General features: G+C 41.4%; 1 protein-coding gene across 3 annotated transcripts in view; it reads left to right on the top strand.

Annotated features, from left to right (window-relative positions):
• The first annotated feature begins 5108 nt into the window (after positions 1-5108).
• Positions 5109-15799, top strand: part of LOC105232774 (protein bric-a-brac 1) — a 173877-nt gene continuing 163186 nt past the window's right edge. For all 3 annotated transcript variants that reach the window (XM_029552995.2, XM_029552996.2, XM_029552994.2), the window contains exon 1: positions 5109-13669. In XM_029552995.2, the coding sequence (XP_029408855.1) occupies positions 11654-13669 (2016 nt within the window). In that variant the 5' untranslated portion in view covers positions 5109-11653. The remainder of the gene's footprint in view (positions 13670-15799) is intronic.

Here is a 15799-nt window from a genome sequence, read left to right as displayed (position 1 = left end):
CCGGGGCTTTTGCATATACTTATTTGCATTATAATTATTACTTGCACAACAACAACAACAAAAATAAAATGCAAAATTTTATATGCACACACACATAAACATTCACATGCAAGCATATTCATCTAAAGCTTATAGGATGATGGTAAGAGACCACTAGCGCGCTTAGTGTAAGTACGTCGTCTTCAATGTAAGCGCGACTGGACTCTATCTGGGCTCTATAAAAAGGTTAGCAATGAAAACTAAGAGCAAATCGAAGTTCGCTAACTTAAGAGTCGAATTGAGATGCCGGCTTTTCGACGTTTTGTTGTTGATTTGCTCGAAACAAAGGGTAATAGCAGCAAATTTCTAAATGAGCGCTAACTCAAAGAGCGGCAACATGCTCCCAACGCACACCAAACACTTACACTATAATATAAGCAAGCTGATGGGCCACAGTTTTAATGGGGTTCAGCTGTTGCCACGAAAAACACGCAAAGCGCTATGCGAGAGTTCGAAAAAAATGCAAAGAATAGCAAGTCGCTCTCTTAGTTAAAACGTTTAGTGTAAGTGCCAAGCACAAATCACCCATAAAAACACGAAGAGAGCGCATATAAAGCAATTACTCATTGAGAATTCAGAGCACATGTGTTGTCGCAATCGAACGCGTTTCACTGCCAAACGTTCCACTAGCGACTCTCGCATTAACACAAATTGTTTGGGTTTGTTTTGTTTACCTGCTGCAACAGCCGCTGCCCACAACCGGCTGCGCTTGGCGAGTAGGTGAGCGCGCTCGCATCGTACGCTTGTGTGAGTGAGCGCCTGTTGTAATGAGCCCATGATGGCGTATGCCGCTGCAACGAAAGCAGCACCATTCGCCAAACAGCGCCAATTATCAAAACGGTCGCATCAGAGAGCAAACATATACACGCTTTCACATATACGTATATATATGTGTGTGCATTGCTTCGGAAATACGAACGCAGGCAATTGGAAAAATGAATGCTCATTGCATTTTTCTTACGATTTGTAAAAGTGTGTTCTGCCGACGCAGGGGCACACTCTGATGCGTTAGCTCAAAGGCTGTGCATTGATTGTCCGTTAGGGAGCTCGTGAGTTGAAAAAGTTGGGGATATATGAGGTGGGTGGTTGGGTCATAAGAGAGTTACGACACAATTTTGGTAAATACTATAAGAAATTTGTGGAAATAGAGCGCACGAGGGTTGTGAAAACTGTCGTTATACGAGGACTCGATATTAGGAAAAATCGACATATCTGGGTTCTATATATAGTATTGGTACCCCCGCAAGGTATTTTTGGGGTTTTTATTTTTTAATATGTTTTGTATATACCGAAGAACTCTAATAACTGAAGGGTCCTGAAATACTTTTAGGCAGCCCAAATAAAGGGAGATCATTCAATGATCTGATATGTTTCTCACAAATGTAGGCAAGTTGATGTAGGATTTTTTAGTGACCTTCATATATTATTTTTTGGCTATTGGTAATGTTATCGAAGTTACAACTCCGAAAGACTGATAAGGTTAAGAAGTTATCATGGTCAGCAATTTAAATTCAGAAAGGTTTTACGACATCACTCCAATCTCAAATATATAGAGGTCTCATCTTTTTTGAATATACAACAGCCCGTTCTAATTTCAGAAAATTCGTGGAATGAAGAAATAGATCTATAAATAAATTTACAGACAATAGGCTAATGTTTAGGCTTATCTGTTTATAAACAAATACATTGTTAGGTGATATGGATAGTTAGACAGAGCTAATCTCATGCTGTCAGATAGTGAGAATATTTAGCGGCAATTTAGAGAGCATTTCGCGTAAAGATAAAGACGAATTCAGAATATATTTATTCATTTATATTTGCAGGTACGTACCTTTGAATATATACTATAAGTAGATAGAATTCCGACAAATTATTTAAAACGTTATAAAAAAATATATTATAGTTTAATTTAACGATTGATCGAAAGATTGATGGTGGAAGAAGATCATTCTGTTCAGATATATATGTCAATATACATATAGATCAATTACTGCGTAAATCAATTCGATCGGTGAAATAAATCTTAATGACTTTACTAGTCGACCAAGAATTTTAACTTGAATCAAAAGGGATCCGAAGAATATATTAAGCGACCATAAGCAGCGATTTTAATTATCATAGCTTTTCCTTGTATTATACCCTGATTTGATACCAATATGCATACGATACATTTCTTTTCAATATCAAGTTTTCTAAAACTAATTCTGTTCTGTTCTAACTCCAATACTCTCCACGATGGGCCTCCTAACTCCAACTCTCAAATAAAGTTACCCCACCGCTTTCTCAGCAGATCCGCAACAAACCTTGTGCCTATAAAAAATGCGATACTAGGTGCCGAAAATGAAATCTAAAACAGACATACATATGTGGAAATGTGCAGTTAAAAATGAAAATGCAACGGAACCGATGGGCTGGGGTTGAGAGGTTTAAGAAAAATAGGAGCGCCAAAGCGTACCATGCAATAAATGCAACGCAACAGCAGAAACAATGAGAACAGCAACCGAGAAGCAACGAAAATTGGCTGGACACAAAAACAAATGCTGGTTAGTGGGGCTCCCTTCTATTATACGTTATTGTTTTTGGGCACAAGTTAGAAACGCACGTTAGGAGTCCAGCGGGCGCGAGGCATACAAGAACACAGACGCTCCCTCAAAAAAGAGGAGAGCACACCAAAAAGTCGGAACATTTTCGACAGTAGAAAAACAAAACAACAACACACAGGAGTTGTGGTGATTTCGAGTGAACGCGAGGACGGCGCTAGTTTTGAGCTAACGCATACGCAATTTTGTTGTTTTTTGCTGTACTTAGAGATGGCGTTGTTGAGTGACGATTAGTTAGTAGCATCGTTGAAGGAGGCACAACCATGGCAGGGTTGCAATCACGTCGTGTCGATGCGCGTAGAATGCACATGGCTGGGTGGATGGTGGGTTATCGTGAGAGGGCGCCTGCACGGGTGCACGCTGCACACATGTAGACATTGACTGTTGCGCTGCAGCGGGACGCACGTATAAAGGTGTATGTGTGTGCGCGCATGCATTCCTTTAGACGGGAAAAAGCCTCGTTCGCTCGCACAGGAAATGCGCGCATATTTGGCTGCGTTTGTATGCGTGTGCGCCGCCGTTACAGCTGAAATCACTGAACCACCGTGAGTTTGAGAACAAAGCGAATGCAACGACGTTCATCGTAGGCGCACATTTTAGACAAAACTTCGCGTTTGCATTGGGCTTAGCTTACACTCTTTGCATGTAGTTGAGTCCGGAAACTACAAACTAATTTTATTGCTGTTATGGCCGCAAATGCTAAATGGATGCAGCGCGCGGGCGCGTTCTACGAGCAGGCTCTTACCGCGCCACCAATCAAGAACGCGCGCCTAGACAACGTCACGCGGTGTGTACGCGTTTTAGACCTACGCTGCCAATATGCGTAACGTACATGTAGTTTAGGTATGTTGTTGCAACAAGGAGACAACAACAGCGAAGCGGCACCTTGTATGACTAGCGACGACGTCGCGGTTGTATCTTAATGCCAGTGGCGGGTGGCAGTGCAACCCTTCACGTCGCCTAAATGTTAGCTGTATTCATTGCTATCGTCGTTGTTATTGTACTAAGTTGCATACTAGTGTGGCTGTTGCAACTACAAAAACAGTGCGTTTTTATTGCCAGTAAACTAGAGAGGCCTAAAAGCTAAAATATGGCGCTGCCGCTGCACTTTATGCAAAAGTGTGAGTGCGGGTGTTTGCTGCTGCATTCTCAGCGGGTTTCTTTCCTCAGATTGTGGGGAAAGGTGTCGTTGCACTCACGCGCCATGTGTGTAATGTCCTCTCAGCGCCTATCTTAAAATTTGGGCAAAAACTTTTGCTGCTAAAATATTTCAGTTGCTGACTCTGTCTTTCTTGAATTTGATACGTCAGAAAAAAGGAGGTTATTGAGCCATATTTCGAGGCGAGACCTGGAAGCAATTCTTATTAGGAATATAAACTCTGTTAACTAGTAGTGCTGTAAGATACACATAGAGCGTTTCGTTTCAACACACTCGACAATATTGAAATTCCTACTGAATTGCAAAGGTTCGTTTTAAAGAACATCGCTGATAACGGAAGAATCAGAGAAGGTAGTGGATACTAAGATAGCCAACTTCACGAGTTAATACTTGACTTATGATCGCTTATATTAGATGATGTCTAAAAGCTTTAAGAAAGACAAATTATGAAGAAATATTTCGCTAAATACACTTTACTGTGTTAGAACCATTGCTTTATCAAGATCAGATTAAAAATTATTATATAACATTTTCAAAAGGTTTGTTTCGACACATCTAACTGTATCGGTACGAAAGTCAAAATTATGTTTCCAAACTTGTTCTCCTTATATAAAGAGATAGTCTAATGAAAGTTATGCGCAGGGATTTACCATCTTCTCAAGCTCTATTTTTGTGGATTTCTGATCTATATGAATCCGACTTATAAATGAACTGATAATTTAAGATTTTCTGAGGTTTCAAAAATGGACGCAACAAACTGACTTCTTCTGTCGCCAATAAGACAACGTTTTCTTCCATTTTTCGACATCTTTTTCAGTGAAAGGGGTTTTCAATGCCAAAATATGACTTCTAATGCCTTAAAAATGTTTTTTTTTCGAATTATCAGAGTAGTCAGTTGCAGTAGCAGTGACCAATAAGCCCGCTGCTCACTCGAAACTCAGCGCTATTAGTTGCATTTAGATGTTGACGTTGTTTTTGTTCTGACAACGAGGCATATGTGAAAGCCGTCGGTAAACGCGCAAAACTTCGCCGTTTACGCTAATGCCCACCAAAATGCTGAAACAATAACAACATCAAAGCAAAAGTAGGCGCAACTAGAATGATTGCAACAAAGACAATGACAGCAACGACGATAACGATGACGACATCAATGACTTCGACGACGCCAATGCGGAGAACACCGACGACGATGATGCCGACGACGACGACAACTACGACGACGACGCCGATGATGTTGTAGAGTCACCGACAACTCATAACAACTACAAACGTTGCCAGCAACGCATTGCCGACGCTAGTGTAACACGAAAACAACGACCAACGACTCGGCCAAACACGGATAGAGCACATTGAAACGACGTCGTCGAGTGCAACACTTACGAGTGTGCAGTTACTCGAAAACTACTACAACGATACCACGGCGACGACGACGACGATAACGACTACGAGGACAGGCAGCATTTGTTACTCAGTGTGGATAGTGCAAAAGCGCACACACATACCCAGGGGTGCTCAGGTGGTGCAGAGGCTTTCCTGGATGGCTGCTTGCCCGAGTGCTGGCCGTTGGAGGAGTGCGCGCATACGCGGCCACTCACAAGCAAGCGCAATTAGACGTAAGTGAAATGTGGCAGCCGCAGAAGCAGGCGACGGCAGCCAACTACTTTAGAGCTTTAGTGCAACGGTGGCTGAGTGCCACAATGCTGCCACTGCCATGCTGTCGGCGGTGCTGCGCGCCTTGTCGTCTCGCCTCGATTCGATTTGGGCTTTTTAGCGTCTCCCCACGACAGGAACACCAACAACAAGAGAAGCGTCAGCCGAAACTGAAACGACAACAAGAACAACAGGGCGCATGGTAAGAACAAACGGCGATAAGAGTGGCAACGGCAGCGGCAGCGGCAGCGGCAATAGCAACAGTAGCTGTAGTGGCAGGAACTACGAAACGGTTTAAGGCAAGTCGGAGGTACAATATTTGCAGTTATGTACATACATATGTAAATGTGCCGACTTACTTGCTTGCTTACTTACGTGCTTGTAGTGCCGGTGCTTGTGCTTGTGCTCGTGCTTGTAGTGCGGCCGTGGCGCGCAGACAACAGCAACAGACAGCGAAAATTTCCCCCAGTCAAAGTTGTTGCGATTTCAGTGGCATTCAGTTTGGTTCAGTTGAGTTCAGTTTAGTTTTTCCGTAACAAAATGTGCGAAACGATTTCAGTCTAATTCAGACGGTCGTGCTGAGAAGACTTTGTTGTTGAACGTCACTTCAACACACGGCCATAAAATACCCACACATCAAAACGCACACGACATACAACACTCACGTTAGACGGCTGACACGATACCGAAAGCACCCACACACACACATACACTTCCGTACACTAACACACACAACACATAGGCGCTCAGGCGCGCGCACACACGCACATGCATACCGGCTTACGGTAAAAGTGAAAAAACGTCGTGTGCGGAAAATTCGCGCGTCGTCGCAGCCGCCACGCTTGCCGCTCGCCAACGCGCGGCTGCGGTGGCCAAGCGCCAAACACCACACTGAGCTACGTCATCAACCGCCAATCAAACAAAGCGAAAAGTAATAGCAGCAATAACAAAACAAATAACAATTATATTCAAAACAGTAAAAAAAGAAGCGCAAGACAGTAGCAATAACAAGAAACAGCTTAGTACCCATTTGCCGCTAGCACTGCTCGCCTCGCTGGCTGTCACCAGCCGGCCTGCCAGCGAACTAGCCAAAGAGCCAAGCAGCCAGCCAGCCAGCAAGCCAACAAGCCAACAAGCTAGCGTTGCCGGCCACATTCGCAGCGAGTCGCGTCGCGCCGAGTTTCGCATTGCCAACGAACTGAGTAGAGTTGAGTGGCGATGTGCCGCGCTGTGCTGTGTTGTGTTTACGTTGCGTTGCGTTGGCGTGCAGTTGAAATGAGCGCCACACGCGAGTAACAAATTTTACAACGCGCGCGTTACGAAAAATACGAAAAAGTTACACAAATACTATTTGTTGTGTATTAGTGACAATACAACATTAATAAATATACAACGCATTGGTTGTGTGCCGGCGTTTGTTTGTCGGAAAGAAACGGAACAAAACAAAAAACGTGAAATCAAAGTGAGCGTGTGTGCGTATGTGTGCCTGTGTCTATGGCGTAATCGCGCGTTTTCCGGTACATTTTTGCATTATGCATGTGTGGCACCAACACAGACGCGCACACATACGCACAAGCCCTATTATGTTATGCATTAGCATGCAAGTGTATTATAATAAGTAATGATATACATGTATGTGTGTGTGTGTGTATATATGCGATGAGCAAAAATACGCAATGTTAGAATTAAAAGCGGAACGCGCTCACACATACATTCACACGCAAAACTTTCGAAAGCCTGCTTCCGTTCAAACACCTATACATACTCACTGATGCACACATACGAACTAATAATTTAATATATGAACTCATATCGTTCTTTGTGTGTATGTGCGCTGCTGCCTGCTCAGGTGAAGGGTGTCATAGTTTGGAAAAAGTAATGAACAATGTCGGAGTTGAAGAAATACATACATACGTATATAGAAAAAAAACAGCAAAGGAAACAAAATAAGAATAAAGAATGAAATAATTGAAAAAAATATTTAAAAACAAAATCGATAAAACGATTTGTATGCAATAATGCTAGGGGTTCACAATTTTTTATTACTAACCAAAGTAATCATTAATAATCAAAGTATGTAGTATGACTAACGCAATTGGTCTTATTAAGGAAAGCTTATCACAACCATTGTCAATAAAAAGTTTAAAGAAGCACGATCAAAACCATTTTCCGGCCGGAAATAACGAAATTCTGTTCTGCATTTTTCGAGAATATCGGTTCCAACCGTTGTTTACCACTTAAAACTTATAGATAGATATATTTATGAATACAACTACAATCTAAGATGGTCAGGATGACAACACAACGAGGGATGTTGCTCTGTTCGTCGCCGACCACCAGTGCAATCTTTTACTTTAATGAACATTAAGATATCCTGTTAAAATTTGTTTTCAACACTATGAATGTTTGGTAACGAAAGATCGATTATTTACCCATTTATGATAATCCTTTTACACAACTCGCTTTAAAATAAATTACCGAAAAAACAATGAAAATATCTATGGCCCCAATTAGGACATAGCTTTACTTTACCGTAAATAGGCAATTGGTGGAGGTTTCCTCATGGAAATAATTTAGTTAAGTTCTCGAGATACATAATGTAAACGTTTTGAATTTTTCTCTTTTAGAAACTTACTTTGAATTCCATCTTCTAATTCCATTCATATTAGTAGCAATTTTTCGAGAGCAAATGTGCAAAAAACTCAGGAAAAAATAGAATTTTTTTCTAATAAAATGTTACTAACGATATTTAGTGCTTTAAAGTACTATTTTCTAATTAAACATTTTCACCAAATAAAAAATTATGTATAAAGAGTGGTCATTTCCTATAACGTCAAAATTGATCAAGAGGTTCATTTAACAAAAGATTTAAATCAAAAGTCTACCAAAATTGTGTTGGTTATAGCAAATAACACTTTTTGGAGTTATATTTAAAGGAATATTATGAGTTATGATCATTGGGCAGAAACCATTTTGTACCAAATAGGTCAATTCTTGACTTAAGCAAATTTGCCTAATCTGAAATACAAAATTCTTAAATATTTGTGATAAGTTATCACCTTCTTCCGCCAAAGTTAATATGTCGGATTAAGTCATCTTCCCGATCCGTGAGATTAGTTTTTGGAACGCACTATATTTTCATTTAGGAAGAGAATTTAGACATTTGTGAGTTTCATTATACTAACGTTTCTTTTGCAAATATAAAAAAATGTGTGGTAAGGCCGTCGGCATGTCAGATCAAACCGTTAAAAATATTTTTTCTGTTTTCAGTTCAGATTAACAGATTTTTGATATACATTAAATGAAAAAAATTAGCTAACATTGATTTATGGCAGTCGGGGAATATAAAACCTAGCAATTCTGTCCGATTTCCCGATCTTTTCTTTAAATGTAGGTTGAAATCCAATTTATTGGATCATGGACAGTTTATAAATATGTGGAATAACTACCGATTCGTTCTTTAATATATTGAGAAACCGATTTTGCAACTTAAAATATAGAATAGTATATACCTCAAAAGCAAACATATAGAGTAAAGTCAGCCGGATGTTCGAAAATCCGGATATAAAATTATATAGTGGCTGGGACAAGTTTTCACTAAAATTTATCTATACACTGCTTTGAGTAAAAATATGCTATCTCATTTTCATGGAGATAAATCACATATTGGCCGATATATGCGGTACAAAGTCACCAGGAAGTTCGAAAATCTTTATCTTAGGTATTTGGGGGCTACAGGAAGTATTTACGTAATTCAACCTATTTTTGGCATACAGACATTCGTCTGTCATCGTCAGAGGAGTATTATCCCTGAATTTCAATTCATTGACCAATACTTTCGATTAAAAGTCAACCATAGATAGTGGGGCTCAACTCCTTGGTACTTTGATGGTTGAGCAATTTTTGGTCATAAGGTGGCAAACACTAAAGGAATTATTAGTGCAAAGTTGTATTAATAATGTTATACCATCTCGGAAGTAAAATTTAATGTCTCTGGCGTAATTAGTTATTGACTTTTTCAAAATTTTTTGTCCAAAGGTGCCCCTTGCTAAAATCCCTTGCAAGGGAGTACAGTTTTATATCTTATTTTAGTGCTTCGTTATGGCACTTTCTAGGTCTGCGGTCAATGTCGATTTGTGGGCATGGCAGTGCTCCGATTACGTTCAACTACGAACTTGTAAATTCTTTTGTCCTAGGAAACTCACATACCAAGTTTCAGCAAGATATTTCAATTTTTATTCAAGTTACAGCTTGCACGGATGGACGGACGGACAGACAGACAGTCATCCGGACTTATACTTTTCTCGTCATTCTGATAAATTATGCATAACCCTCTATCCATCTCGCTTAGTTTTAGGTGATACATACAACCGTTAGGAGAACAAAACTATAATACTCTGTAGCTACTGGTTGCAAGGATAAAAAAATTGTATATATATATTGTATATATTTAATATTGAGTAATATCAAACCCTAACAATTACACGAAGTATTGCACAGAACACATTGATCATCAAGAATATGAACGGAAATATGCTTGGAGCAGCGAGTAACTTGCCTTTGCCAGATCTAGAGTGAAATACTTCCGCTCTCATATTTTCATATATCCAGATGTAATAGCGGAAAGAGAAATAAAACCCCGAAGGAGATTTATGACAGTTTCAAGGTTCTCTGCCAACTACAATTTTATCTGGCCTTTAAGTATAAATTGAAGTCAGCAACAGATCCCACAACAAATCATTTTTTCAAAAACTATCAAACTTACAGTCTGTCAAGTAAGAGCGTGGTCGTGTTAATTTATAAAAAAAAAATATTTTATGAAACTTTCATATTTATATATACATTGTACACATTACAAACAATGATGCAATTTGGTCAATAATATGTCCAGTCACCACTGGCGTGCTAATTTGACGGCGTATTCCAGTGGCAAAGATCTCCAGATCTCATGAATTCCGTAAGACAACTGCTTCAAAGTGTATGTGCGTCTTCCACGAAGCTTCTGCTTAATACTTAAATATGCTCACACATTTTCGATAGGGTTTGCATCGGGCGACAAGACGACGGCCAATCCAATGTAACGATGTCAGATTGAGTTTTCCAATGAGTACAGAGCTTGCTGCGGTGTTTAGGACCGTCGTCCTCCTGCAGAATCCAATCTTAATTTTTTCTGATGAACCATCGTTTGGCAGATAACAGTAAAGCCGTTTTGTATAATTTTATCATTTTCTCGGCATTTAGGTTGTCAGTAAAGAGGTACAAAGTACCGAATCCCTGCTTTGAGAAGCAGCCCCAAAGGTGCACCTTTATTCCATGTTTTACGGCCCACTGAACAAGCCTATTGGTGGAAGTTGACCAGGCTCGCGAGGAGACAGAACGTGTCCATATAGAACATTTATCAGTAAAAATGACATTTTCAAAATCTCCATCAATATTCTCATACGAGTCGCTTTGTCACAAGTTTTTCAGTCAACAGAGGCTTTTCATTGTGTTGCTCCATTTTAGACCATCAGTATGAATATATCGGATTGTTTCGTAGGATATATCTAAACCTTTTGCCATTAATTTGGCTTGTCATTGCCGCAGTGTTAAGGCAGGGTTCCAGGAAAACAGATTCACTATTCTTCTTTCATCTTTTTTGTTTCACTGATTGCGACGTTTTGGGAACTTTCGGGTGGATGCAAAGGAACACAGCTTCGTAGCGCGACGCGTACTTAGCACTCATGGCGTTTAACGTGATTCTCTTTCAAAAGATCAACGACAACTGAACCTTTGTTGACAATGCATCAAGGACAAACTCCCCTCTATCAGCTCGCAAAGGAATTAGAGCGAAATCTTTCATTAACTGTCGGTAAAGTCGACCACGCTCTTACTTGACAGACTGTATCAAACAAATAAAAAATATTCTATGTATTATAACTTTTTTATTGCTAACCTATACAAATATGCAAAACTATGTATCTTTTAAGTGAGAAAAAATATTTTACTCAGATGAAAATGTATAAACAAATAAGAATGTAAGGAAAATGTGTATACAATTAGTTAATGAACAAAAAAACTCATTGCTAATATGACTACATTCTTACAATTTAAATTTTGAATAAAGAATGCAAATTTTAGTCAGCCAACAAGTCTAACCGCCGCTACCGTAACCAAAATAAACACACAGTGATCATTGATTAACCACCGAGCGACAGCAGGTAAAATGACGTCTAACTCACCGCCACCGCAAGGAGGCGGCCTACGACCGCTGAGCGCCGCCGATAATGCGACAACTTCATCGCCTTTTCGTTCGCTGCTCTCAAGTCCAATGTTGTCACGGCAGCGTGCCAATCTCGCTGCACGCACCTCATCGACTTCATCGGTTTCATCGCCCGCGTCTCCACAACCACCGCCGCCACGACCCGCTTCCGTATTGCCAAGCTTTCTTGGCAGTCCACTTACACCGCCGCCTCCGACAGCACCTACACACTCGGCAACCTGTGGCGAACAAGGTGACGACAGTTTAGCGGCACGCGAACACGAGTCTAAAGCAGGCCGCTGCACTCCGCTGTTACGTGAGGAGTCGCCAATACCACCCGCATGCTCGACCACTGCACACACGCCAACACCTGGTGGTGAGAACATTGGAACACGTGTCATATCACCCAGTGGCACTAGTGCTGTTGGGGCGGCTCAAGCCATCTCACCGCATTCGTCAACTGGCTCGACGGCAACTGTGCCGCAACAATTTTGTCTGCGTTGGAACAATTACCAAAGCAATCTGACAAGCGTCTTCGATCAGCTCTTGCAAAGCGAATCGTTTGTCGATGTGACTTTGGCTTGCGATGGACGTTCGATTAAGGCGCACAAAATGATACTTTCCGCGTGCTCGCCCTATTTTCAGATGTTGTTTTCGGACACACCGTGCCAGCATCCCATTGTTATTATGCGTGATGTCAACTGGTCCGATTTGAAGGCGATCGTCGAATTCATGTATCGTGGTGAGATCAATGTTAGTCAAGATCAGATTGGTCCGCTTTTGCGTATCGCTGAAATGTTGAAGGTACGTGGACTGGCGGATGTTAGCGCGGGTAGTGTGTCCGCAGAAGAAGCGGCCGCGGAACGTTTACTGAAAGAACTGCATTCTCCATCCAAATCGTGTTCACCAAAGAGAGGCGGAGATGGTGGATCTCCAGCCTCGAAACGTGAACGTAAGGATTATCATGATCCGCTTACCGAATCAGAGGAGCCGTTAGCTTTCCTAGACGCTGAGAAAAAGTTGCGCTTAGGTCGCAATGATTGGGATTTTAGTACAGCAACTAGCGGCAGCAGCACCAGTGGCGATATTCTCGGAGGCAGTAGCAATCTAGAGTTACGGCTATCTCCTCTACTCTTGCCACAACAACAGCAGCAAGCTTCGCAGCAGCAACTACAGCAACAACAATCACGTCATGTACGCAAACGACGTTGGCCATCAGCTGACATGATCTTCAATCCGCCACCAAGTCCCTTAAGTGGTCTCATTGCGGCCGAACGAGCTGAACGCGAACGGGAGCGAGAACGTGAACGCGAGCGAGAACGTGATCGTGATTGTACAATAATAACACCGCCTCAAACCACATCAGCTGCTGGCACAGCTCCCTCTAGCACAACGCAATCAAGCGTACGTAGTACATCACGTCTAACACCTTCCTTGCTCGAGACCGCCGCTCACTTAGACCTGCCCTCACCGTCTACGACACCGGCACCTTCTCTCTTGCGTCCCATGCGCACACCACCTGGTGTCGCTACGCATTTGTCACATCAACAGTCACAGCAACAAGCGCATCACCAGCAACAACAACAACAGCAACAGCAATCACATCTTCCCGGACAAGCCCAGTCACAACAATCGCATCTCCTACACTCACATCGCGCATCGCCTGCCTCATCAGCGGCGACGCCTACACACCCGTCCAGCTTGATCAGTGGCCAACTCACAGCTACACCCGTGGGTAGTAGTGGTGTGAGCGGTCGTTCAGAGCAGGGTGGTGGCGCTAGTGACTCGCGTTTTGCGCTGGGCTCTCAAGCGGCTGCAATGGCGGCCGCTGTAGCTGCACAAATGGACTTGGGAGCGATGGGCATGCCACACGGTAGTGCTCCACCGCCGACGCATGCCCCACATCATCACACTTCCTCACTGGCCGATGATCTAGAAATAAAACCGGGAATTGCGGAAATGATACGCGAGGAAGAACGGGTGAGTCCATTAAGTAATTTCATTCACTAAAGTAATTCATGTTTAGCTCCACTTATCTAACTGCTTACGGGTGTTGCCACAATCACAACCACCTACACATTAGTTGTGAACTCGACGTCCAAGTGATTAATTCAAATTTCAGTATAATGATTTAAGCGATCGCTCACTGAAAGTCACGTTTTATTCTGATTTTTTTGCTCGCGTATTCGCGGTAACCACACGTCAACGCCGCGCATATAAGCACCGTTGAAATTAATTTTTTACTCACAGATCGTTGCTCAGTTCATGTCGCTTCAGGTGACGTCACTAATGTGACACTAATCGGCATTGCGTTTTAGCCACCACAGCGGTATTAATGCTTGAGGCATCAAGATCTTGTGATCGCTAACTCATACATTCTCTCAAGCACCTTATATTAAAATGTATCCTTGTAGGGAAATCATTAAAAATTACACTAGGTTACAACAGCTTCGCGTAGTAATGTTCGATTCACTACTTCGCCTTTGTCTTGACCCTACTTTCTTTAAAACATAGAAAATGTATATTTAAGGCTTTGTTCTAGTTTGTTGGATTAAGGCCGATTGCTCTCAAAGGTTAAGACAATCAAGGGCAGCGTTGCTAGTTGGGAAGAAATGGGCGGAGAGAGCAATGCTGAATCCAACTTGTTGCATTCTTAAGAACGGCTTTTGGATAAATTTCGGCTGTTTATTTTCCTAAGGGGTTTTTCGCTGCATCACTTTGTATCTACGCTCACTGCTCATTCGTTTATTCATTAAAGTAATTTTTAATAATTTAGTTGTAACAGAGTAAGTGGTATACATCGACAGTGAACACAAATAAGGTTATATAAATATTTTTATATTTACTTAGCAACATTCAACCGAAGTTTTCCATCAACAATCAATTTATACAACTTTATGGAATTTTTCTTCGCTGCCAACTTGATGTTGTTGATCGCCGAATTGATTTTTTGCTTTGCTTTTTAAATATTACACTTGGCTCTCCCCCCTCGATGTTACATACTTATCGACTAGCTGATTATTATAATCGGTGCTTTACTTCACGTATATCTTGACAAGCTTATATATAAAATAACCCTTGTCGCAGCAGCGATGTTTACAAGCTTCTCTTGATGCGACTTTTTCATCAGCAATTCGCCGTAGACAGGAAGAAGCAATAATACCTTGGGGCCAGGTCTGCACTACAAGGCGAATGCATAAGAACCTCCCATCCAAGCTGCCGAAGCATTTGGTGAGTCACTACCGATGTGTGTTGCTTTGGGGCTGTCTTAAATGAAGACTTATGGCCAATTGCTTTTTTTAGACGGTCCAATGGTTGACAGCTGAGGTCCGAGTTCAGAGTTTGACAGTAAGGGAGTATATCATAGTAGATAATTCCTGCCATTCTCACCAAAAACAAGGCAAAACCTTTTTGACCTTCGACCTTGGCTTTGTCAACCGGTTTACCGCGATTCGAACACGCCAGTTTTCACTTTTCGTTGTCGTAAATGATCCACTTTTTATCACCTATAACCAACTGTTTCCAGTTCCAATGGATCGATTTTGTTGCGATTCAGCAGCGAAACGCAGATGGAAACTCAGTTCCTAAGGATTTTGTGCGTTAACTGGTGCGGCACTTATTAGAGCAAGTATACCTCTGATAAATTTTTCATAAGATCAAAAATATGTCGGGTGAAAAGTTTTAAATTGTTCTTATACTTATCTGGGCCTTACAACACATGGCATTTAATGAAAAATTGATGGGCAGGTAGGTCCACGGTCAAAAACTACAAATACTCACAGTCATGAAGGTTTCTGTATCTTGTACTCGAATATATTCTGAATCATTATTGCCGGACCTTTCAAATATGTGATTTATTTATAAAAATATGCTGAGAGGCTAGAACTTTTAACGTCCTATTGAGCCTATATTGGAAGCTATTTTTAAAGGCTTGAGCACTGTAATTAAGTTTAGAAGAAAGAGAGTGTTGTTGGTCTTATCTATGCATATTTAGAAAGGAGTAAAGAAGTCTTCCCGATGGGTTTTCTTTTATGCGATAACGTAACTACTGTGATATCTAAATGTGATTTTTCTTTTAATAATTCGGCAGGAGCTCCATGTAACATACAC

This window comes from Bactrocera dorsalis, chromosome 5 (assembly GCF_023373825.1).
Source record: "Bactrocera dorsalis isolate Fly_Bdor chromosome 5, ASM2337382v1, whole genome shotgun sequence".
Taxonomy (NCBI): Eukaryota; Metazoa; Arthropoda; class Insecta; order Diptera; family Tephritidae; genus Bactrocera; species Bactrocera dorsalis.
The sequence above is the reverse complement of the archived record's forward strand: the minus strand, read 5'-3'. Positions and strand labels throughout refer to the sequence as shown.